Source organism: Marmota monax, unplaced genomic scaffold (assembly GCF_021218885.2).
Source record: "Marmota monax isolate L192 unplaced genomic scaffold, Marmota_monax_Labrador192_F-V1.1 WCK01_AAM20220418_F8-fsc00008, whole genome shotgun sequence".
Classification (NCBI taxonomy): Eukaryota; Metazoa; Chordata; class Mammalia; order Rodentia; family Sciuridae; genus Marmota; species Marmota monax.
Window position 1 is genome coordinate 12,895,642 of NW_026694432.1, and position 23,471 is coordinate 12,919,112.

General features: G+C 51.6%; 1 protein-coding gene across 2 annotated transcripts in view; it reads left to right on the forward strand.

The window, feature by feature from the left end:
- Stk40 (serine/threonine kinase 40) overlaps positions 1-23,133 on the forward strand; it is a 43,590-nt gene extending 20,457 nt beyond the window's left edge. The window contains exons 1-11 of one of the 2 annotated variants that reach the window (XM_046468843.2): positions 663-784; positions 2,314-2,401; positions 3,118-3,203; positions 3,564-3,707; positions 5,955-6,182; positions 7,114-7,166; positions 14,156-14,271; positions 18,698-18,842; positions 18,981-19,100; positions 19,461-19,545; positions 20,824-23,133. In XM_046468843.2, the coding sequence (XP_046324799.1) occupies positions 3,627-3,707; positions 5,955-6,182; positions 7,114-7,166; positions 14,156-14,271; positions 18,698-18,842; positions 18,981-19,100; positions 19,461-19,545; positions 20,824-21,042 (1,047 nt within the window). In that variant the 5' untranslated portion in view covers positions 663-784; positions 2,314-2,401; positions 3,118-3,203; positions 3,564-3,626 and the 3' untranslated portion in view covers positions 21,043-23,133. Of the gene's footprint in view, positions 1-662; positions 785-2,313; positions 2,402-3,117; positions 3,204-3,563; positions 3,708-5,954; positions 6,183-7,113; positions 7,167-14,155; positions 14,272-18,697; positions 18,843-18,980; positions 19,101-19,460; positions 19,546-20,823 lie in introns of those variants that run through there. The other variant, XM_046468842.2, reaches the window with a different exon arrangement.
- The last annotated feature ends 338 nt before the right edge of the window (positions 23,134-23,471 follow it).

Consider the following 23,471-nt stretch of genomic DNA (forward strand, 5'->3'; position numbering starts at 1 on the left):
GGAAGAGGAAGTAGACCCCCCTCACCCATTGAAAACTTGGGTGTTCTTTCATTTCAGAGGAGCTCAAATTTTAGGTGGGGAAGTCCTCTGGGCTGTACTCCTCATCCTTCATGGGCACAGGTGTACCCGGCCTCCTGTATAACAGGTCATTTCCTAGGGCCCATGCCCCAGCACTCCTCAGACATGGCCCAGGGAGTGGGCACCATGGACCCTCTGGCTGTATGTGTTTGTGGAGGCAGGCCTCACCATGGGCACAGGTGCTTTAGGGCTGGGTGCAGTTGGATGGGACTGGCTCCCTTCCTGTCTGCCTGTGTTGTCTCTCAGGCTCCTCTTTGACTTTGTCATCTCTATAAAGCCCAGATTCCTCCTCTGCATTTCACCAACCCTTTTGCATCAGGCTGGCTCCCCAATTATGTGGCTCCTATCTGCTGCCTTAAAGGATACCCTCTGTTAGCACCTAATTAATCCCAAGTGAAAGAACTGTATGTAGTTCTTTGTCACTGGGAACCTTGGATGCTCCTCCAGGTGGGGAGGAGGCAGCAGCAACAGTGGAGGGCTAGCAGTGGTAGTGTGTGATTGTTCCTGAATCAGATTCACAGACCAGGTTGGCGTAAGGGAGTCTGCCGACTTATTCATCAAATGAGATCTTTTCTGTCTTGTCTAGAGCTGAGAATGAAGCGGAGAGCATCAGACAGAGGAGCTGGGGAAACGTCGGCCAGAGCGAAGGCTCTAGGGAGTGGGATTTCTGGAAATAACGCCAAGAGAGCTGGACCATTCATCCTTGGTAAATCTCCAACAAAGTGGGTGGGTGTGTTCAGGGTAGGGCCTGGCATGTGGGCTCACACAGTCAGACTGGCAGACAGCAGAGTGTGGTCCTGACCAGCCTTCAGCCTGAACCTTCACTTTACCACTTCATTTTGTTGTTGTGGCTTTTTGGTTTTGTTTTTATAAGGCTGGGGATTGAATTTAGAGCATTATGTCACTGAAAGACCAGCCCCTAGATCACTCTGCCAATGGTTATCAGTTCTGTTGTTGTCATACCAGCCTTAGATCAGTGTACCCACAGCAAACACATAACCAAATTAGAACCCAAGGTTCATCATTGAAGACACTACTTTGACTATTCTTAGATGGCATGATTAATTTCACAGAGTATTTTGTATAGCAACCCTAACCCTTCTTATAAGTACAGAAATCCCGTAGAATTGGTTGTTCCCAGTAGGCCAGAGGAGCAGCTGGTGTTTCTACATAATATCTGAGGCCAGCAAGTCATATGGTCAGGGTTGCAGGTGATGTAGGTCCTCAGGGGACCCTGATTCTAGTGTTGCTAGAGGCCAGGTATGACTTTTGCTTTGGGACAACATTTTGGACTTATGGGCATAGGAGATAGCTCAGACTTCAGACATTCATCAAATAGTTAATGGTACTTACTGCATACCAGGCCTGTGCTGTTTGCCAGGGATACAGCAATGATAAAGACAGATAAGTTCCTGCCCTCATGGAATTTAACACTCTAGTTAGAAATAAACAGAGTAAACAAGAAATAAGATCATCACTGGTGCTTGAAAAGTTGTGAAGGAAGTAAACAGATGGTGTGAGAATGAGAAAGACCTGTAGATAGTGCAACCAAGAAATGACTCTGAGGAAGTGACACTCAAGCTGACACCCCAGCATGAGAAGGAGCAGCCATATGAAAATCAGGGGGAAGAATTCCAGGCAGAAGGGACAGCTTGTGGAGAGGTGCAAAGGAAGGAAAGGGCCGACTGTGTTAGGAATTAAGAGCCTGTTAGGATGCGGGGATGGGACAGTGCAGTAATGGAATGTACAAGTTAGAAGGTGGGCAGGACATAAAAGAGGTCCTGAGTTCAGTTTCCAGAATTGCACACAAAAGCAAAAAAACTTAGAAAGGTGGGTTGGAACAAATCATGCAAGCCCTTAGAGAACAAAGGAAGGAGTTTGGGTTGTATGTTAAGAATAGCAGCCACGTGCAGTGGCACACGCAAGTTCAAAACCAGCCTCCGCAATTTAGCAAGGCCCTAAGCAACTCTGTGAGACCCTGTCTCTAAACAAAATACAAAATAGGGATAGGGATGTGGCTCAGTGGTCAAGTGCCCCTGAGTTCAGGTACCCTTCCCCACAAAAAAAAGAACAGCAGAGGCTAATGATGTAGCTCAGTAGTAGAGCACTTGTCTAGCATGCACGAGGCCCTGAGTTCAATTCCCAGCACCACAAGGAAAAAAAAAAAGTAGGTAACTGTTAAGGATTTTTCAAGAGCAGTGGCATTGTGACGTGATCATCTTTCTGCTCTGAAAGATCAGGGAGATGCTGTTCCGGGACAGCAAGCACCATGTGTCTGCAGAAATACAGAAGGTCCCAACAACTGGCACTTAGCAGAGATCAGGTAGCTATATTGAAATCACTAGGGGAACCTGTTAAGCTGTAGTGTCCTAGATCCTCACTCTGGGGTCACTGGGTTAGAGGGTCATTTGGCAGCCTTTTCTCACAGATGCTCCCTAGAAATTCCAGTATAAGTAAAAACCTTTGTTTTGAGGAATGTGCCATCAAAAGCCAAGTGCATCTCAGGCAGATACTAGATGCATACACATCCTTTTTCCTTTTCTCCCTCACCCTTACCCTCTTCCTCCCTCCCTCCCTCCCTCCCTCTCTCCCTCCCTCCCTCCCTCCCTCCCTCCCTCTCTCCCTCTCTCCCTCTCTCCCTCTCCCCCCTCTCCCCCTCTCCCTCCTTCCCCCCCCATCTCGGTCTCTGTCTCTCCCCCCACTTTTCTTTCTTTTTTTTTTTGGTACCAGAAACTGAATTTGGTACCACTCTACCACTAAGCCACATCCTCAGTCCTCTTTTATTATTATATATTTTGAGAAAAGTTCTCACTAAATTATCAAGGCTGGCCTCAAACTTGTGATCATCCGGCCTCAGCCTCCCAAGTAACTGGATTATAGGCATCCCTCTCTATTTATGGAGAAAAGACTATGAGAATTCTCCACCAGGAGATTGAGTGGTCAGTCCAGTGGGGATGAACTGTGATACACACATGGGATTTTGACATGGGATTGTAATAGGGCTTCTGAAAAGTAAGCCAGTGGTTCTCTGTGCCCTAGGTCCTCGTTTGGGCAACTCACCAGTGCCAAGCATTGTGCAGTGTTTGGCAAGGAAGGATGGCACAGATGACTTTTATCAACTGAAGGTAAGCGAGACGGGAACCCACGGCCCATCCTGGCAGCCCATTCCACCCTCCTCTCTACCTTCACACCAGCATTGCTCCCATGAGCAAGAGTAGCACCATTTCTTTCCTGGAAGTAATCAAGTTCACACAGTTGTGCTCAGAATAACTCCCGATTTAAAGAGGTTTATGTGTGCATAAATGACATGCCTGTCACATTAAGAAAAATGGCTTCACTTCACTCTGTGTGTGTGTGTGTTTGTGTGAGTTGTGCACATGTATCACATGGTAGAAAGCAAATTCCCTGCTTCCCCTGTTGCAGTCATTCTGCTGGGTAAAGAAAGGTGTTTGTTCTTTTGGTTTTCTTTTTGTGCTTCCTTCAAGATCCTTACCCTTGAGGAGAGGGGTGACCAAGGCATAGAGAGCCAGGAGGAGAGGCAGGGCAAGATGCTGCTGCACACCGAGTACTCTCTGCTCTCCCTCCTGCACACGCAGGACGGTGTGGTCCACCACCACGGGCTCTTTCAGGTGAGTGACCTGTTCTCCATCCTCACCTAACCCCTCACCTAACCTCTCTTGCTGAGAGCACATGTTTCCACGAACAACTCCTGGCATATGACTCACTAGTATACCTGCCCTACTGGGTGTATCAGGAACTCTGGGGTGGGTGGAAGTCAGGCTGGGGCCACACTAGCTTCTATAGCACTTCTGTGGTGCAGAAGCTTCTTTCAGCAGCCAGGCTTTTTTGAAAGATTGGTTTTCCAAGAAGAAAGGAAAGCAGGAAGTCACTTAAAGATGCCCAGGCTCAATTGGGCATAGTAGTGCATGCCTATAATACCAGCTACTCAGGAGGCTGAGGCAAGAGGATCTCAAGTTTGAGGCCAATCTAGGCAATTTAGCAAGATCCTGTCTCACAATAAAAATTTTAAAAGGGCTAAGGGTATAGCTCTGTGATAAAGTGTTTATCTAGCATACACAAGACCCTAGGTTTGATCCCTTCTATCAAAAAAATTAAAAAGGACATCAGGGCTCTTTTCAGTTGCATTGTCAGGAGCTGGGCATGCTGGGGCAGAAGGGAGGGCAGTGAGGAAGGGCCAGTAAGGGTCTTGTTAGATTTTCATAGGCACCACCATGCCTTTTGTCTGCCCAGGCATTTCAGTTGGTTCAGCAAATGGCCTTGAGCTTCCAGGCTCTGATGTTCCAGGTTCCTCGGTACCAGGTACTGGTTAGCAGATGATACTCTGAGAAGAGCCATCCTGGGGCAGAAATGAAGCTGTCTCTCTCTCTAGTAATGAAGAGCCAGGATGACCAGGAGGCCCCCAGCTCAGGCCTGGGAGCAGCCTCTGTGTTGGCAGAGCTTGTGCAGAACCTTCAGCCAGCCTGCCCAGGGCCAGCTCCTAAGGCAGATCTGATGTTTGAGAGGCAGTAGCATTCCAGGGAGGACACACATTTTGAAGCTGATAGCCCTGGAGTCAGGCTCTGGACTTGAGTCTTAGACTCCTTATCTGTAAAATGGAGAAAGCAATAATGGCACCTCCCTCAAAGGGTGGCCAGGAAGATTAATGAGTGTATGTGTAACACACCCAGCAGTTGTGGCACATTCTCATCATCATTGTTGTTTCAAGAATAACAACTCCTCATCAACTTGATTTCCTGACAAAACAAGTGGAAAATGCCACCCACATCCCACATCCATACCCCATAAGGTCTCATTCTTAGATTTGCAGTTAGAGGCAACTCAGAGTATCATTAGGCAATTCTAAAGGTTAGAGTATTTCCTTTAAATATGAAAGCATTGAGGGTATTTGTGATTTTTTAGTATTTCATCTCTGACATCTTTGAAAGTTTGGCCATGGTTTATGTCAGCCTGTTTGGGATGACACCACGGGGCCTCCTTAAGATGATGGGATTAAAGTCTCCATGTTGTCCTTATTTTTATCTCACTTGGAATACTTTGCAACAAGGAGAGTGATTCTTGTATCCACAGTGTAGGTCACAGTGCCCACCTACTGAGCCCTGGCTTTGACACTGGACATAAGTTCTCTCATTTCTAATTCTCAACAATTGGGGAGGGGTACTGCCAGCTCCCTTTTACAGATGAGGAACCAGAGACTCAGGGAGGTTAAGAAAATTACCCCAGATCCCACAGCTAAGACAAGGAGAAGCTGGGGCCAAACCCAGCTTTCTGAGGACAGAGCCACACTCTTAGCCATGAATATGTGACTACCTGGGAATGCTGCAACCTGGGAAAACAATTGTCTTGGACACAGAACTGTGTGACTCTTGGAGCCTTTTAGGATTGACTACTCTTTAACTTAACTGTGTCTATCATAATGGACATTGAAAGGAAGTTACATTAGTGAGAAAAAGTGTTGGTGATGTGGTCATTTTAAAGCCAGTTACCTTGGTGGGAGTGTTGTGGAAGGAAGATGCCCCAAGGCCCACTTTTGCTGCCTGAGCATTAGGGTTTAAATACCCAGTTGACTTTAAATGCTCAGCTCAGATGCTAGTCCTTTGCATTATGAGCAAAGTATGAATTTTTAACCTGAGATGTTTTATCCTCAGCCCATTGGTCTTGGCACTTGGTGTGGGGAAGCTGAGTTGTGTTAAGCACTCCATCTGGCTCCTTGGGCCTCATTCTTCCACCTCCCACACCTGCAGTCTTCATCCAGGCTCTGGTTGGTTTGAGTGTACAGCTCCTGAGGAGATCCCAAACCCCTGGCCTTGGCCCTGCTGGGTCCACAGTCAAGCCCTGTCTGCCCACTTACCTCTCAGGATCGCACCTGTGAAATTGTTGAGGATACAGAATCTAGCCGAATGGTTAAGAAGATGAAGAAGCGCATCTGCCTTGTCCTGGACTGCCTCTGTGCACACGACTTCAGTGACAAGACTGCTGACTTGATCAACTTGCAACACTACGTCATCAAGGAGAAGAGGCTTAGCGAGCGGGAGACTGTGGTTATCTTCTATGACGTGGTACGCGTGGTGGAAGCCCTGCACCAGGTGAGAACCCACATATCCTGTAGCTCCCTGTTCTTTCCCCAGGGAGTGGCCAGGGCCCCATGTGTCACAGAAAACCATCCTTCTTGCTGCTGCTCAGCAGAAAGCAACTCTGTCCTGCTGTTTTGCAGCTGGGAGTGTTCAGAGAAAAGTGGCTGAAGGGCAGATGCCCTGAGTGGTGAGGCTCAGTGCCGCAGGCCACAGTCCACATTCCCAGTTAAGGCTGACTGGATAGCCCTGCAGAGCCCCATGCAGTAATTCTCCTCAGTCCAGAAACTAAATTGTAGCCTCCCAACTCAGGTGGATATGAGATATCCACCTGACAACTACAAAAAACCATCTGAGTTTTTTGTAGGATTGGGATGTTAGGCACCCCTAGGTATGGGGGTAGAGAAACCTGAGCCTCTTCCAGACACAAATATTTGGTGCTCTGAGCCTGTAGTAGTTCATTACAGAATCAAGACAGCTGTCTCTGAGCCCTAACCCCAGCCCAAAGCTTGTTTCCATGGAATGGTTGGTGGAAGAAAAAAAGAAGTTGCCAGGTACAATGGCACATACCTGTAATCCCAGGGACGCAGGAGACCCACAAATTTGAAATGAGCCTCAGCATCGTAGAGTGGCTCTAAGCAGCTCAGTGAGTCTCAAAATAAAAAATAAAAGTTGCTCAGGGATGTTGCTCAGTGGTAAACCCCCCCCCCCCAATCTCCAGTACCGAAGATAGTGACTTTACCCATTCATTAGCTTCTGCCCTGAGGGAAGAAGGACTTAAGGAAACTGCCCTGGCTTATCCTTTTAGACACATGGCTAATGAGGTCTAAGAGACATATCCTAGGGTTTTTCCTTCCTTCAAAACCCTGGAGAGCCCCATTTTAATAGGCTGGCCCCAGTCCACCTCTAACTTTCATGTGCAAACCATATGCCTATTGGTTTTCAGAAAAATATTGTGCACAGAGACCTGAAACTTGGGAACATGGTGCTCAATAAAAGGTAAGACGGTTTCCTCTTCTGTGCTATAACTTTGGAGTTAGGATAGGCTACAGGCTACAGCTACCTAGTGCCCTGCAATTTTCCCATGGGAATCCTGGCTCAAAAAAGCCCACAATCCCAGGGTTCTGGAGTGAGGTGGCTGCTTCTGTCCTTTGCCACATGGGAATCTGATGCTCACTGAGACCAGACATAAAGAGCCTCACAGAGCGGGTCTGGAGAGGATTGGGGCTGTCAGCCCCAGCATGACATGATCATTGGTCATGCCTGGCTTCTAGTGCATGCTTAGTAAATAACTGTAAAAATGAACAAACGGTGAAGAAATGAGTGAAAGGAGACCTTGCCATAGGTCGGGTTCCTCAGGGAACAGACGGGATGTGTGTGAGGAGGTTCACTGGGCAGAGCGCTCAGAGAGGAAAAGGTGGCATTGAGACAAGGGGAAGGCTGAAGCACAGGGAAGTCACAGCAGACCCTCAGCCTGAAAGTGTGGGAGCCGGATGCCCGTCAGACCTCCCAGCTCAGAGAAAGGGGGCATGACCTCTGTGCCTCACAACCACCAGACTCTGGAAGTGCTGTGCCTAAGGAGGGGCATAGCCTGGAGTAAGCAGCAGTTTCTTTTGGCCCTTGGAACTTCCTGGAGAGGGCACAACTCTTGAGTGGTCAGAAACCAGCACTCCAGCATCAGAAAGAGAACACCTCGGTCTTGGGGGACATCTGAGTGACTTATCCCAGTAATATCTGTGAACCAAGGCAGAGGACCATCTCAGGTCATCAATCCACCCCAACAGAGGGCCTGAGCCACTTTGAAGTGATCTCAGGCAGTGGTAGAGGAGCATCAATCAGGCAGAGACTCAGGTAAAACAGGTCTGGAGGGGACTGCTCTGGGCCACCACAGTCCTAGAAACCTCAGGGCTAGGAAGGGAGCATCTCCCCTCACCTGCTCTTCTGAGTCTCCCTCCTTTACTCTCTCACCTCTAAGTGGGCTCAAAAACTTCTAAATGGCCAGCAGTACAGATTCACAGCAGAAATGACAGGGTGATTTGTTTCGTGATGTGGTCAGCCCAGCCCAGGAAGGGCCCTGAGCCTGCTGTCCCTGTAAAACCACAATGGTCAGGGGAAAAGAAGCTGCAGTGAGGTACGCTCTGGAGAGGAGGGTGAGGGCAGCAGATGGCCAAGCTGTCTCCATCCTTCTGCCAACCCCTAGTATAGATCTTGGTGCTGCAGCTCTTACCCCCCAGGGAGATCAGCATCTGATGAGGTGTGACCAAAGACAGCACAGATTGAAGACAAATGTGGGTGCACATGCAAGGGTAGTGAGTCTGCCAGCTGAGTTGATTTATGAAGGACGAGTAAAGATTTGCCAGCCTGAGAAAATACAGAGATGAGAACATGACCCTGTCATTCTCTGAAGGGCAGAGGGAGGGAAACAGGAAATTCCAGGGCTGCTTGAACCCCATCTGGCTAAGTGAGGAGTTAGGGAAGATGAAGGAGCATGACCTGGGGGTCAGACCTGGCTTATGTCCCAGGGTTGCTGTCTCTTACTTATTTTTGGAGACCATGAGAGTTTGTCCGTGTGTGTGTGTGTTTTCCTAGGCATTAAGCTAAGGGGTGCTTTACAGTGAACTACACCCTTTTTATTTTTTAATTATTTTTTTTTATTTGAGAACAGGGTCTTGCTACTCTCAAGTCACAGGGATTACAGGCATGCACCACTGTGCCTGGCCTAAACATTACCTGAGCTCCTGTTTCCTCATTTGTGAAAGTGGAGATGATTTTACTTTCCTGGAAAGAGTGGCTTTAGATGCAAATAAGTGGATGTGAAACTGTCTGTAGGGGTTTGATTCATCAGAAGGGTACCCCTGAGTGCTGATCCAGTGGGGCCTGGAGGTTCCTTTGACTGAGAGACAGGAGAACAGGCCATGTGCTGGCTTTCCCCTGGAGATGGGGCCTGCTGTGTGGTGAATGGTTGATGAGGGTGGCCAGCAGTTCACAGCCCCACCTCTGAATCACAACAGAAGCACAGGTGTTGGACAGTGCTGGCCACCAAGGCCTCATTTGTGGGGAGTGTATTGTTTTAGAGGGAGACTTGGGTCCTGCACAACCCTAGGTCTTGTGGCACCTTGGGCCAGTCACTGCCCTTCCCTGGACTGCCGGCCCCTGATTACAAAGAGATAGCTTCTGGATATATGATGTATGTTCTGTCCAGGTGGACTTGAGAACTCGGGACTTCCACCACAGCCACTCTGCTCTAAGTGAGCATCCAAAGGGTTTTCAGGGGAACATGGAGTCAGGGCTCCTGCTAGCCAAGCAAACCAGCACCCTCCCCGCCACCCTCCACCTCACTGCTAGGGACGGAACCCAGGGCACCTGGCATATGCTAAGCAGTCACTCTACCACTGAACTCCATCCCCAGCATGCTGGGCCTCTTTGTGACTCTGGTGGGTTTGCTTCTCCTCACTTCCCCTGGCTCCCTAGGTTCTGGAACATAATCGGGAGGTCATACCTCTGGAACATACCAGTACAGCTGTAGCAGCTCTGTGGCGGGGTGTGTGTTGCTCAGGTCACACTTCCTTAATCTGATAATTCCCTTTTCTGAGTCTTAGACCAGGCAGAGGACACACCCCCATAAATGACTGCCTTTCATTTAAATAGCAGGCGCTCCAGAAGCAGGGAAGGGGGTGTGATGCAGAACTCCTCCCTGCTCCCCGTGTGTCCTTGACACACCCCTCCTTCTGAGGCCTTACTTTCTTGGTCTCTTAGTCAGGAGAGGCAGGCAGGCCATGGCGTTTCACTGCTTCTCTGCAGCGGGACAGAGAGCACCCCCAGGAAGGAAAGGGGAGTAGTGCTTGTGCAGTGGCTGCAAGGTCAGCTTCCCCAGGCTTTGGGTTAAAGGAAAGGGCTGAAATCCTGAGTCCTCTTTCGGGTTATGTGAGGTTGGCCATGGTTCCTTCTCCTTCCCCCTTCCTTTTGTGTTGGCAAGTTGCATACCAATTCCTAGAAGAGGAAAGGAACACTGTGGTAGCCCAGAGGGCCATAGCTGAAGCGTGACTCACTCAGAGCAGACCCTGCTGACGCATGTCGCCCCCCTCTACCCCTCACTGTCCTCACTCTCTTGTGGGGACCAGCTAGGAGATCTGGGACTCCTGAGGATAGCTGCGAGCCACCCAGCCCACGTTGGCGGTGGTGGCGGGTGGCAGAGGAGCATTGCCAAGCTTTGGGAGGTCTCAAGGCTGCCGTGTTGCTTCCTATGGGAGAGACTGCAGGCACTTCTGTGGTAGAACAGGCCTGGGCCCCCCTTCAACCCAAGTCCCAGCCACTCTTTCCTGAGCCCCACCTTGTGCCATGGCAAAGAGGTTCAGCCACCTTGGCACATGTGCTTTAGGGCCTGTCGTCACCCACTGCCTCATGGATAGTGTCTTTCCTGGGGTTTCCCATCAGTAGCCCCTGGCAGAGGATGAGGATGATGGCAGCTTGCTACGTAGCAGGCACAGGCCAGTCACCTTCAGTGGGCTTCCCTTGGTAGATGCCAACATGGTCCTGAGTCAGGCACTAGTGTTCTCCCTGTATCACAGAGGGAAACAGGCTTAACAAGAGTCACACAGCAAGGAGGTAAGGACAAGGACCCAAAGATCTTGAGTCCTGAGCCAACTGTCCCCTCCCCTAAGCTGTCCTCCTGCTGTCTTCAGCCTCAGAGCCCACAGGATACACTTGCAGCTTCAGTGGCTGGGAAGAGAAAATACAGTGCTGCTCTGTGGGAACCTTCCAGACCAGAGGCCCAAGCAGTCTTATGTTCAAGGCAAAAACATAGGGGGTTCAGAGCTGGGGCCACCCATTTCTCAAGGTACTCATGACCCTTGCTGAGACCCTTTGCCTGCACTCTGAGGCTCTGGCCACCAGTCACAATTCTGTAGGGTGGGCCTGCGTGAGAGCTGGAACCCACATTCCCACCGGGAATGCATAGGACAGAAGAGCCTTTGTTTGCATCAAGCTCTTTGCCAGCAGAATTCCCCGACATAGCTGCAGGGCTCTGGAGCCTCTTGGATGCAACTCTGGGGAAATCCACCCTTAGCCACACACCCTGTACCTCTGAGCCCACGTCCTCCCCACCATAGAGACTGTGCTGTAAAGAGACAGCTTGGCCCCTGTGAAGCTTCCCTTGCTGCCATACCCCCAGCTGCTGTACCCACCCAGCTGACACAGGGACAAGACAGCTTGGTAGGAGGTACCCTTCCTCACTGGCACCCCCCATGGGGGCCTCTTAGAGAGAGCCAGTGGATCCCTCTAACCCCCAAGTGTGCAGAAGGCTCCTCTCTGGGGACTTTTTTTTTTTCTCCTGGTACCATGGATTGAACTCAGGGGCACTCGACCACTGATCCACATCCCCAGCCCTATTTTGTATTTTATTTAGAGACAGGGTCTCACTGAGTTGCTTAGTGCCTCGCCATTGCTGAGGCTGGCTTTGAACTCACGATTCTCCTGTCTCAGCCTCCCAAGCCACTGGGATTACGTCTGGCCTGAGGACTTCTTTTTAGTCCACATTGTGAACTTCCTAGAAAGGCTCAGAGCCCAGAGCCACTGCCCCAAGACTCTCGGAGACAGGGAATCCTGTTTTCTGGGTCAGAGTAGAGTCTGAAGTACAAAACACAGGATGAGTCAGCCTTGAAAGAACAGAAGGAAAATTCAGCCATGTGCTGGGCACTGCCCAGAGACACAGCTGGGCGTCAGTCAGTCCTGGTGGCAGGCTCTGGATATTACAGCCTAGGGTTGGACCCTACTCCTTTCTCATTAGCTATAGAACCTTAAGTCTCCGTTTCTCTGTGCTTTAGTTGCACCATCTGAAACAAGGCAGTGAGAAAGGCTCCCTGCTAGGCTGCGTGAGGGGCGAGAACAGGCCTCTTTCTTACTAAGTGCTCAACTGATAATGACAAGGGGGATTGGGAGAAGGGGGCAATAGTGCCACCCAAGGATGAACTCCAGAATCCTCTATCACCTGAACTCCCCACGTTGGTCATTTCCTCCAAAATAAATTGTGCCCCCCACCTTCTCAGGAACTCCCCAAAGCATGTAGGAGCACCCCAACTTATGCCAAGGGTCTTCCTGGAGAGTCCAACCCTGTCTTGACTAAATGACCTCTCTGTGCCTACCTGCTCCACCTGAAGGGACCATGTTCCTCACCTGATGCTAATGTTAGTGGCTCCTAGCCCAGACTCTGTTGTTCCAGGTGAAAAACACCAGGAAGCGTTCCACCGTGCTGCAGGGATTTGAAAATTGTTGGAGTAAACCAGCTCATGAACACATTATCTTTTTTCTTTTTCTTTTTTTTAGTTGTAGATGGAAACAATATTTTATTTATTTGTTTTTATGTAGTGCTGAGGATCGAAACCAGTGCCTCACGCATGCAAGGCAAGCACTCTACCACTAAGCAACAACCCCAGCCCTGGCCACATTATCTTATTCATGTGACACTGCAGTATGCCCTCTAAGTTTGGTGGCCTCAGCTGGCCCACAGAGCCCAGTGTACTGTGATCCTCAGCATCTGTTGGGCCCGTGCCTCACATGCCAGGGAGTGTCAGACCTGGCACAGTGCTGCCTGCTACCCGGCCCTCACAGGGCCCTTGTCCGTGTCCAGCACTCTCTTGGGAGGAAGCTGAGTAGAGGGCCAACTGCCCAAAGCTCCATTCGCCCAGCCTGCCTGAGGACCCCAAGTGGCCTCACCAGCTCACAGGGCCTGCTCTCTGGAATGGACTGCCCTTAGTAGAAGACCTCACCCCCAGTAGTAGGTGGAGAGTCGGGGGTGGGGGGCCTTGGAACAGTAGTTTGGAGCCTAGAAAGGGCCATTGAAGACTCAGTCCTAAGTGGGTAGGCCATCCCCCTGCATTTAGGCTCCTTGTCACCCAGCCACCCTGCATCTACACCAGTGTGCACCCTCTGCCACAAAGAGGAGAAAGCCAAGTTCTGTTTGCTCATAAGAATGAGGGGTCTCTCGCCATCTGCTGGTTCCACTTGTTGACAAAGATCCTACTGTCCTGGAATTGCCCAGAAAGGTTCCCAGGCCATCCTTTTAATGGCAGGATCTGCCAGGCATGCTCTAGCCTGTAGTGGGTTTTTGGAAAGTCAGAGTAACTGCAGGCATGCTGTTGCTGCTCTGTGCAGTGACAGCTGTGCTGCTCTCCTTCCCTGGTGTCCTGTCAGCCTCTGAGAACTGCAGGGATGAGAAGAGTGTTGGGGTGGTTCAGGCTTTTTTCGGCCCCTGTACTGTGGCTGATTGAATGCCAGCACAGGCCAGAGGCTCCTTGGAGAAACCCAGCACCCACCAGAAAGGCTGGGCTGTACTGTTAGCAGGGTCCTTGGCACCATCACAGTGTAGGACCAGCTTCCACATTGTCCCAGAGCACGTGGAAAGTGTACCTGCAGGGCCAGGATCCCCAAGTGTGCCCATCCCCGGGGAGGCACACTCTTCTGCTCTGTTGCCTTCTCTGCAGTGGTTGAAGGATTTGGTGAGGCAGGGTGTTGGAGGCTCAAGGGCTGCCCTCTGACCACCACACAGTGCAGAGTGGGAAGGTTTTAAGGTCACTCACCTCTGCTAGAATTTTCTAATGTGTGAATGAAGGAATCTAACTAAATTTCTAGATCACTCCCAACCTAGAATATCATGTGAGGCTGTTTTGGAGAAATCTCTGAAAATTGTTCTAAGCAAGCCCTGGTCTCTACCCCCTGAGCCTCAGCCAGAGTGCCAGGTTCAGAGAAAGCCCCTGCAACACAGAGGGTAGAGCAGCACAGATTCTTGCTGGACATTTCAGCAGGTGGCCAGAAAAGGATGTGATTAGGATTTCTATGCTCCCTGGGATGGAGGCAGCTGTTTTGCCTTTTGAAGAGAAGCCTGCTGCCTTTGTTCAGGATTAATGGCTAGCCCAGCCGGGGTGCCCCACTCTTGTCTAGTACCCCTGACTATTGACACCAAGATTTGTTCACCCTCTACCTCCCTTTCCCAGGACACATCGGATAACCATCACTAACTTCTGCCTCGGGAAGCATCTTGTGAGTGAGGGGGACCTGCTGAAGGACCAGAGAGGGAGCCCTGCTTACATCAGTCCTGATGTGCTCAGCGGTACGTGTGGGCTGCACATAGGCGGGCTCTGCAGCAGTGCACACGCTGAACAAGTGCCGCCTGTCAGCAGGCCCTGGGATAGGTGCTAGAGCTTCACTGGTGGCCCGAACCAGTACTCTTCCTCCGTATACAAAATCTGCAGTCTAATGGAAGATGGACTGGTCACACTCATGCATGAGATTAGTGCTAGGAGGGAAAGACACAGAATTTCACAGAGACCCTAAGAAGGCACTTGCAGGGCTTTCCCAGTAAGTGACATTTAAGCTGCGATCTTTTTTTTTTTTTTTTTAACACTTATTCTTTAGGTGGAGATGGACACAACACAATGCCTTTATTTGTATGTGGTGCTGAGGATCAAACCCGGGTCCCGCCCGTGCTAGGCGAGCACTCTACCACTGAGCCACAATCCCAGCCCCTAAGCTGCGATCTTAAAGAGAACTATGAACTCCTTGGGGCGTTGGTGGGGGGGTGGGGGTGGCAGGGCTGCCAGTGACCTGGCTTAGGCTGAGTATCCCAGAGGTAGCATGGTGCACTGGAAGAACTTCAGACTCTCAGACAGTGAGCTTAGTTGATGGAAGTTGGAGAGAGGTGGGCAGAGGCCTGATCACAGGAGCTCAATCAACATGGGCTGTTGAGAAACACCATTTGCCTCAGGTGTGAAAGGAAGCTGCTGAGCCAGCCTCAACCAGGTACACCTCAGTGGACTTCATGCATCCATTCTACTCGTCCTTGCTGGGCCTACCAGATCCTTTGTTCTGTAAGTCTTGTTCTAGGAACTTTTTTTCCCCAGTACTGGGGATTGAACCCAGGGATGCTCTGCTCCTGAGGATACTCCTCAGCCTTTTTTTTTTTTTTTTTTTTTTGGTGTGTGTGTGTGTGTGGTGCTGGGGATCAAACCCAGGGCCTTGTGCAAGCATTCTACCAACTGAGCTATATCCCCAGCCCACCCCAGCCCTTTTTATATTTCATTTTGAGACAGGTTTTTACTAAGTTGCCCCGGCTATCTGCAGTCATGAGATCTTCCTGAGTTGCTGGGACTGCGAACGTGCATAGCCATCCTTAGCTCCCCTAGATACTTTGGATGTAGCAGTGAATAAGCAGATGAACACTGCTGCCCTCAGGGAGCTCCCTTTCTACGGGGATGAAGCAGGCAGTACACGAATATGTAAACTGTTGAGCTGTCACCTGCTGTCATATATCCAAGTGGCAGGCACTGTGCTGAGCACATGGTGTACATAATTTGCTTAGAACCACACAGCTATCCTACACGGGAAATAGCCCAAGTCCCTTTTAATAGATGAGGAAACCAAGGCTTAGAGAGATGACATTTCTTGTTAAAATATCAGCTAAGGGGTTGGGGATGTGGCTCAAGTGGTAACACGCTCGCCTGGCATGCGTGAGGCAAAGATACTGTGTCCACCTACAAAAAACTAAAAAACAAATATTAAAAAAAATCATAGCTAACAGTAAATCTGAAAACTGAGCCTCGTTTCAGGCATGCCTCCCATTAAGCTCCATGCCCCTATTCCACTGTAGACTCTGTTTCCTTCCCTGTTCCCCTGGTCCTCTGCAAAATTGGATCCCTCCAGTCCTGGTCTCTTAGGAACCAGGGACTTAGACCACCTCTCATTCAGGTCATCCCCAACACACTTGTATGCACCCTCTCCTTGTAGCAACAGGACCAGCCTCTTCCCAAGTCACATGTCATCCTGGGAGCAGGCTGCTGTGACTTGCCACAAACATTTGTAACCCCTTGGAAGCCTCTCCTGAGCTGTGGCCTTTTGCTGGAGAAAGCATGATGACCAGTAAGTTATCATCCTCCACCAGAGCTTCCCATGTGCCAGGGACAGTGTTGCCACACCCCAGGCCTGGGCATTTTGGATGGACTCCCAGCTTCTGCTGGAAGGATTTGGGTGCCAGGGATGCATCCTAGTTTGCTGAGCACAACCCTCCATGATTATCCCCAAAGCATCCCTATAGGTGACTGAGCCAGGAAGGTTAGCCAGGCTTCTCTCTTACTCAGGAATGTGAGGTGGGGTCTGAGACAATCTGCAGGACTTGGTTTGGGGACCAGCTCTGGTCAAGGCTCCTCCTTGGTGGTGCTATGCAATGGTGGCCTCCATGCGGCTACCTGTGACCTGTCCGGCTGCTGTTCTAGACTTGTGCTAGTAGTCGTGGAGAAGGAAACAAAGGAACCTGCTGCACCAGAAGGAGTCATAGGCAGGGGAACCAGAGGCCTGGGTTATGTGACCTTAGCCCTCTGTGCCTTTCTCTGTACTGCAGCCTTGAGAGAACTTGGGAGGGGCTCGTCTCTACAGAACCACCTGCCATATAGTCAAAGCAGATTCTTCCCCCACACAGCCATTGCAGCTGGCAGTAGCACCATCCCCTTAACAGATGTAGAGACAGGCTCTGATAAGAAGGTTCCATGGCACTCCATGAAGGTGCACACCAAGGCCTGTGCCACCACTTCCTGAACAACCCACTACAGGGTGACCCAGAAAAGTGGTGTTGCCCAGGCAGTGCTGGGCTCCTTGTGAAATGACAAGTGTCCAGAATCATCTCTTCCACACCATAGAGAGCTAAGTTGTCTGTGGGGATTTGGACTGCCTCAGCCTGCTAGTCCACAGGATATATCATAGGCCTGGACTGCTTGGAAGGCTTCAGTGGTTCTCACATTTTGCATTTGGAGGAGTGGGTCAGGCAGCAACTGTCCAGTGAGAGGTGCTCTATTGCTGATGGAGAGATAATTGGTTGCCCTGAAAATAGGAAAGCAACAGGCCTTTTGCAGTTAGACATGGGCCACTCACCTGCTATGTGGCCTTGGGCAGATAACTTTGCTGTTGCCTGACTGTCATCCAGTTGTGAAGGACAGTTAGTAAAATGAGTGTTTCTTCCAGTGCTGTCAAAAAGCAAGGACTCAGGCAGATGTGGTGGCACACATCTGTAATCCCAGGGGCTCAGGAGCCTGAGGCAAGAGGATCGCGAGTTCAAAGCCAGCCTCAGCAAAAGTGAGGCACTTAAGCAACTCAGTGAGACCCTGTCTCTGAATGAAATACAAATTAGGTCTAGGGATCTGGCTCGGTAGTCAAGTGCCCCTGAGTTCAATCCCCAGTACTTTAAAAAAAAAAAAGGTAAGGACTCCATTAGAATTAGAATCTGCTTCCCTCTTTCCTAGTGTCTTAATCCATTTTCTGTTGCAATAACCATGTGCCAGAGACTAGTAATTTATGAAGAATAAAAGTTTATAAGCTAGGGCTGGGGTTGTGGCTCAGTGGTAGAGTGCTCGCTTGCATGCTTGAAGCACTGAGTTCCACCCTCAGCACCACACAAATGTAAAATAAAAATGTTGTGTCCACTTAAAACTAAAAAATAATCATTTAAAAAAATTTTTTTAAAAAGTTTAAGCTAGACATGGTACTGCACGCCTGTCATCCCGGCCCATTTTGGGAGGCTGAGGAAAAAGGATCACAAATTCAAAGCCAGCCTGGACAACTTAGTGATACCCTATGGCAAAGTAAAAATAAGGGCTGAGGAGGGCTGGGGATATAGCTCAGTTGGCAGAGTGTTTGCCTCGCATGCACAAGGCCCGGGGTTCAATCCCCAGCACCACCACACACACACACCAAAAAAAAAAAAATACGGCTGAGGATGAGCTCAGTGGCACAGCACCTCTGGGTTCAATCCTCAGAAGTGTAAAATGAAAAAAAAAGTGACACAGAGTCAGACTGGTTTATAAAAGACCCCCTCAAGATCTAGTCCAGAAACCCCATCAGTCCAGGTGAATCGGAATGAGATTTCAGTGAACCTGAATGGGACATTCAAACCATGGCACAGAGTAAGGAAACTGCAACACAGAGGTTGACAAAGCGAATGTTCAAGTCTGTTCTGGGCACTGGACTCAGCAGGGAGCACAGCACAGCCAGTGCCTGCCTCTGAGAATTTGCCTTCCGGTGGGGGAGCTGAGAGTGACATAAGAAAGTGGCAGTCCGTGCCATGAAGGAACCACAGGATGAGAGGAGAGCAGTGGGGAGTGGGAGTGGCTGACTTGCCCAGAGCCACATGGCTGTTCTGTAAACATTATTGACCACTTGCTTTGGGAGCCTCTCTGCTGCCACCAAGTCAGGCCCAGCTCCCAGGGGCTTGTAGTTCGTCAGAGCAGGTGGCATGGTGGAGCGTGATTCCTCCCTACACAGATGAGGGGGTCAGGAAAGGTATTGCCTGTGGAGCCAGGTTTCCTGGTGACAGGGACTCCAAGCAGAAGCTCAGCTGCATTGTGCTTGCTCTGGGAGCAAGTGTGTGAAGGGGACCAGGAGTGAGAATGGCAGCTGGAGAGACACCCAGGTGAGATTGTAGGCACTAGCTGACCAGCTGAGGGGTGTCCATGGCCCTTTTTGCCACTGAGTTTGGTGTTCTCTGCCCCCAGGCCGGCCATACAGGGGCAAACCGAGCGACATGTGGGCCCTGGGCGTGGTGCTCTTCACCATGCTCTACGGGCAGTTCCCCTTCTACGACAGCATCCCACAGGAGCTCTTCCGCAAGATCAAGGCCGCTGAGTACACCATTCCCGAGTGAGTCCTGCGTCCAGGGAGGGGATGGTCCTACTACCCTGTGGGCTCATAATGGGAGACAGCACAGGGCGCCCTGGAGTCAGAGACCCAGCCCTTTGGTGCCCTGCTGAGCCCTCTTTCCTCCATTTCTGTGGTCAGGGATGGACGTGTCTCTGAGAACACTGTGTGTCTCATCCGGAAACTGCTGGTCCTTGACCCCCAGCAGCGCCTGGCTGCTACCGATGTCCTGGAAGCCCTCAGTGCTATCATTGCATCATGGTAAGTGGGCTAGCACTGGGCTGAGCACCCAGGTGTCCTGTCTGTCCTGTGCAGAAAAGAGGTCACTCCGAGCCCATTTCTCTGCCAGTCAGATGTCCAGATTTTCCCAAAGGGCAAGATTGGGAGAGTGTAGGCAGAGTGCAAGATAGAGCGTCTCCCGCAGGGCCAGATCCTGCCAGCTGTGGGATGGGCATTGCCTGAATTCCCACCACGCCACAGGAAGAGCATTTCTTCTGTATTGGATGAGCAAATGAGCTCAGAGAAGCAGTCAGTTGTATCAGGCCAGAGTGTCTGACCCCAGCCAAGCCTGGAATAGTGGGGGCTGCCTGGAGCCAGCCTGACCAGTCTGCCTTCCTGCAGGCAGTCCCTGTCATCTCTGAGCGGGCCTTTGCAAGTGGTTCCTGACATCGATGACCAGATGAGCAATGCAGACAGCTCCCAGGAGGTGAGTGGGGAAGGCAGATGGGGAGGGTTCCAGGCGGCAGCCCCTCGCAGGTACAGGGCCTCCTCAGCTTCTCCCCAGCCCTTGGAGTGGGGAAGGAGAAAAGTGTCCCACCTGAGCTGCTGCAGCCTGCCTGTGTCCTCCTCAGCTAGCACTCCCATGGTCCCATTACCAGCTTCTGGGAGGCCCACAGCAGGCGGCCCTGCCTGGCCCTCTGAGCTTCCTCTTCCTGCCCGAGTCACATTTCTCTGCCCCTCTGACTCACTGGGTTCTTTCTCATTCTTCCTGCTTTTCATTTTCCAGATGATTCATTCATCCCTGTTTTCTCTTCTCCCGGTTCCCTACACTGGAGAAAGTGCTAGGCCTTGGTTAGGGTAGGGACCTGAGCACCAGGCAGAAACCGTCAGTGATCATAGGCTGCCCCCTCGATGTCAGGCTTGGCCGAGCCCTGGGGGAACACGAGGCCTGAAATACACTGTAAGCACCTCTTCCCTTCCTGGCCTACCTTGGCAAGCAGTGGGCGGGCAGGAGCAGGAGGATCCATGCCTGGGACCACAGCAAAGCATCTAGGCCCTTGAGAAGAGAAGGTTTCAGGCCTATCCTCCACCTCCCACCTTCCCTGGGCTGTTGAGCAGCTGAAATCATCGTCACTAGTACGCACCAAGTGCCCACCCCAGTATGTCTCAGTCAGCCCTCCCCCACGGCCTGTGTTCTTATCCCCTTCCCAAGGGTAGAAATAGGTTCACAGAAGTAAAATGATTTCTCCAAAGTCACACAGCTTTGAAGAAGTTAGAGCTGAACCTTGAACCCAAGTCTGATTCTAAAGCCCACTTCCTCTCTGATGACTGGTGCAGTTTCAGTCACTGCCTGCCTGTGTCTGGGGAGCCCAGCAGCGGGCCCCACGTGTAGGACTGATAGAAACACCCCAGGCCTTGCTCTTACCCTTGGTCTACACTGGCCCCTGTCAGGGCTCAGAGAATGTTTGTGAGGGGAGACAGCCACTCCTCTCATGGTGAGGAAGCTAATGTCACCTCTCTTGGGTGAGTGGGAAAGGGCACAGGTGTGTGCTGCAGCTGAAGCCTGCTGCAGCGACGCCCAGGGGCGGCCAGCAGTGTGCCGTGCCATCGGCCAGAGGCCAACACTCAGGGACCCACACATGGCTCCAGGCTCAGTGGTGCCCAAAGTGTGGCGTCTAGGAAGGACCTCAGGAGCCAGGTGCCATACTCACCCTGTCTTCTGTCTCTGCTGCCCTCTTTGTTTTGGTCCCTCTGGGCCTCACAGGCAAAGGTGACAGAGGAGTGCTCTCAATACGAGTTTGAGAACTACATGCGGCAGCAGCTGCTGCTGGCCGAGGAGAAGAGCTCCATTCACGAGGCCCGGAGCTGGGTGCCCAAGAGACAGTTCGGCAGCGTGCCACCAGTGCGACGCCTGGGCCACGACGCACAGCCCATGACCTCTTTGGACACCGCTATCCTGGCACAGCGCTACCTGCGGAAATAGCAGCCTCAGCCAGGGGCACCAGCCCCAGCACCACCTCTTCCGGCCCCCAGCCCTGTTGAGGCTGGGCCCTATAGTGCTGGACTCTCCCAGGCTGCAACAGGGATAGGGCAGGGACAGGGACAGCCCAGGTCACATGTGGGGTCAGCAGAGGTACCACAAAGCTACCTTTTGGAATGATTGCTTGATTGTTTGGTTTTTAAATCTGAGAGGCCTAGATGACTAATCTGCTTTTAATCATGACATTTTAATCTACCTCTGTCTCTAACCACGCTGTCTCTGGACTGAGCGACAGGAGGAGGGAGCCCACCCACTCCCCCAAGCCCTGATCCAGCTGGCGCCTGCCCGGCTTGGGGGCTGCTGCTCCCCACAGTCAAATAAGCTGAAAGTGCAGCTCGCTGCTGGCTCCCAGAATGAGTGCCACCCCACACTGCCCAGTCCCCCAGTCTGCGCCATCCCTCCCTTCTGACCCCCGGCCCCTCAGTCCGAGCTTTGGAAAACCTTCACCTCATCTTATTCAAATATATTTATTTTTTTACTGAAACCAAGTTCTCTCCCATCCTTAGGTGGCTCAGCCCGTGGCCAGTCCCTGTGGCTGGACAGCAGGGATCCATGGTCCACATGTGGGCTCCCTCCACACCTCCAGGCAAAGAGGGGTCCCTCCTTGCTGGACCTCTCTGCTCCCAGCCCACTGGGCTTGTGTCCAGTGATGGGAGTTCTTTCTAAACTTGGCTTTCTCTCATCTCAGTAGCTTTTCTGAGGTGTTGCACATGCGTGTTAGCCCTGCTTCCTTCTCCATCCTTCATGTGGTACCAGGTAACATGGAGCCCAATGTGAAGGGAGCCTGTGACCGGGTTGGGGAGGGTACTGTGGGCCTGGCTGGGGACAGGGCCCTGCTTGCATGCTGTCTTGCCTCCACCCCTGGTGTTCGGAGAGTGAACCGTGGGGTGTCTCCCCTCCCACCTTGCCTCAGTAGATGGGGTGTCTCCCCCGACAGACCCTGGCCAGGGGCCTCCATGGGGTGGGAGGCTTGTGGGGAGAATCGCAGGGGTTGAGGACCTGCCCACCTGGCCTGAGAACAGCCCTGCTGCCTCTTGAGCCGAGATTTTGAAGTGGATGCCCGTCTTGCCAGAAATGCTGTTCTCACCAGAATGCCCTCCTCTCCCCGTTTCCCTCACTGATCCTTGGCTCTTTCTGGTGCCAAGCAAAGACCCTTCCCCAGAGGCCTACCTGCCGTGTATCCTCAGAGAGTCTGAGTGTCCCCTTCGGGCAGCGTAAGGCCCTTTCTACCTGTCCTTGCTTCCCATTGGGGATGCAACAATGTTTCCCAGAGTGTGAGCTGTCCACCCCCCAACACAAGGGGGGGAAAAAACTGACTCACTGTGAGTGACCTTGGGCAAGTTCCCAAACCTCCTTGTGCCTCAGTTTCCCCATCTGGAAAAAATGGGGCCACCTCTTGCCAGCAGTAGCAGGGCCGCCCACGCCCCTTCCTTCCCATGCTCCCAATCCAGCACTTGGGCGCCTTGTGCCTCTGCCTTGGTGGGTCTGTGGGAGCCCACCTGAGCTCAGCACTTACTCCCTGAGCACCCAGCTCTGCCTCTAGCTCAGCCGTCCAGCCGCTGAGAGCCAGGGCATGGTGCTGTGGGGTGGGGAGGCCTCTTTTCTATATTTATTTGATAAAGAAAATTCTCCTAAGGGAGCAGAAATGTAGTCGGCCTGGGCTCCCAGCCCTGTGACTGTCCTCCAGTGAGGCTCTGAGGCCTGGCCAGGGCCTGCCTTGGTAGGGCCTCTGCCCAGCAGCCCCTTGGGCCTGCTTTCCATGTGTGATTTGTCTCCTTTTCAAAGCAATATCCTCAGGTCTGCAAAGCCCTAGCAGACAGACTGGTTCCTTCCAAGGTCAACCCGTGCGTCTGGTTACACTTCTGGTGAAACAAATGAGAGGAGATCGGGTCTGCCCTCACTGGTGTCACACACTGGGAGAAGTCCTATTGTAAAGAAAATGGAAAAAGTCACAAAAAAGTTTGTATAAAGACATATTTTTGTACTACATGGGGACTCTTCCTGCATGTCAGCAATAAAACTTCCTGATCTGGAGCCACTGTGGCCTGTATGTCTGCCGTTCTTGCCCTGCTCCATGCCTCCCTCTCTGGCCCCCACCCCACCCTGTCCCTTCCCATTCCAGCAAGGCAGGTCCTGGCAGCTCTGGGCTCTGCTAGCAGGGACACCCCAACCCCAGCCAGCAAGCAGCACCCTGTGTTCAGGTGGCCAGAACAGGGAGGGGACTCGGTACAGCCCCCATTCTCCCAGGCCTTTGTCCAGCCTCTAGCTAAGTCTCGGGATGAAAGCTGCCTGCTTGACCTGGCCAGGCAGGAGGGGTCCCAGAGCCTCTGCAACTGGAGAGTTCTGATTCTTTTGGTCAAAGACTGGTGTGG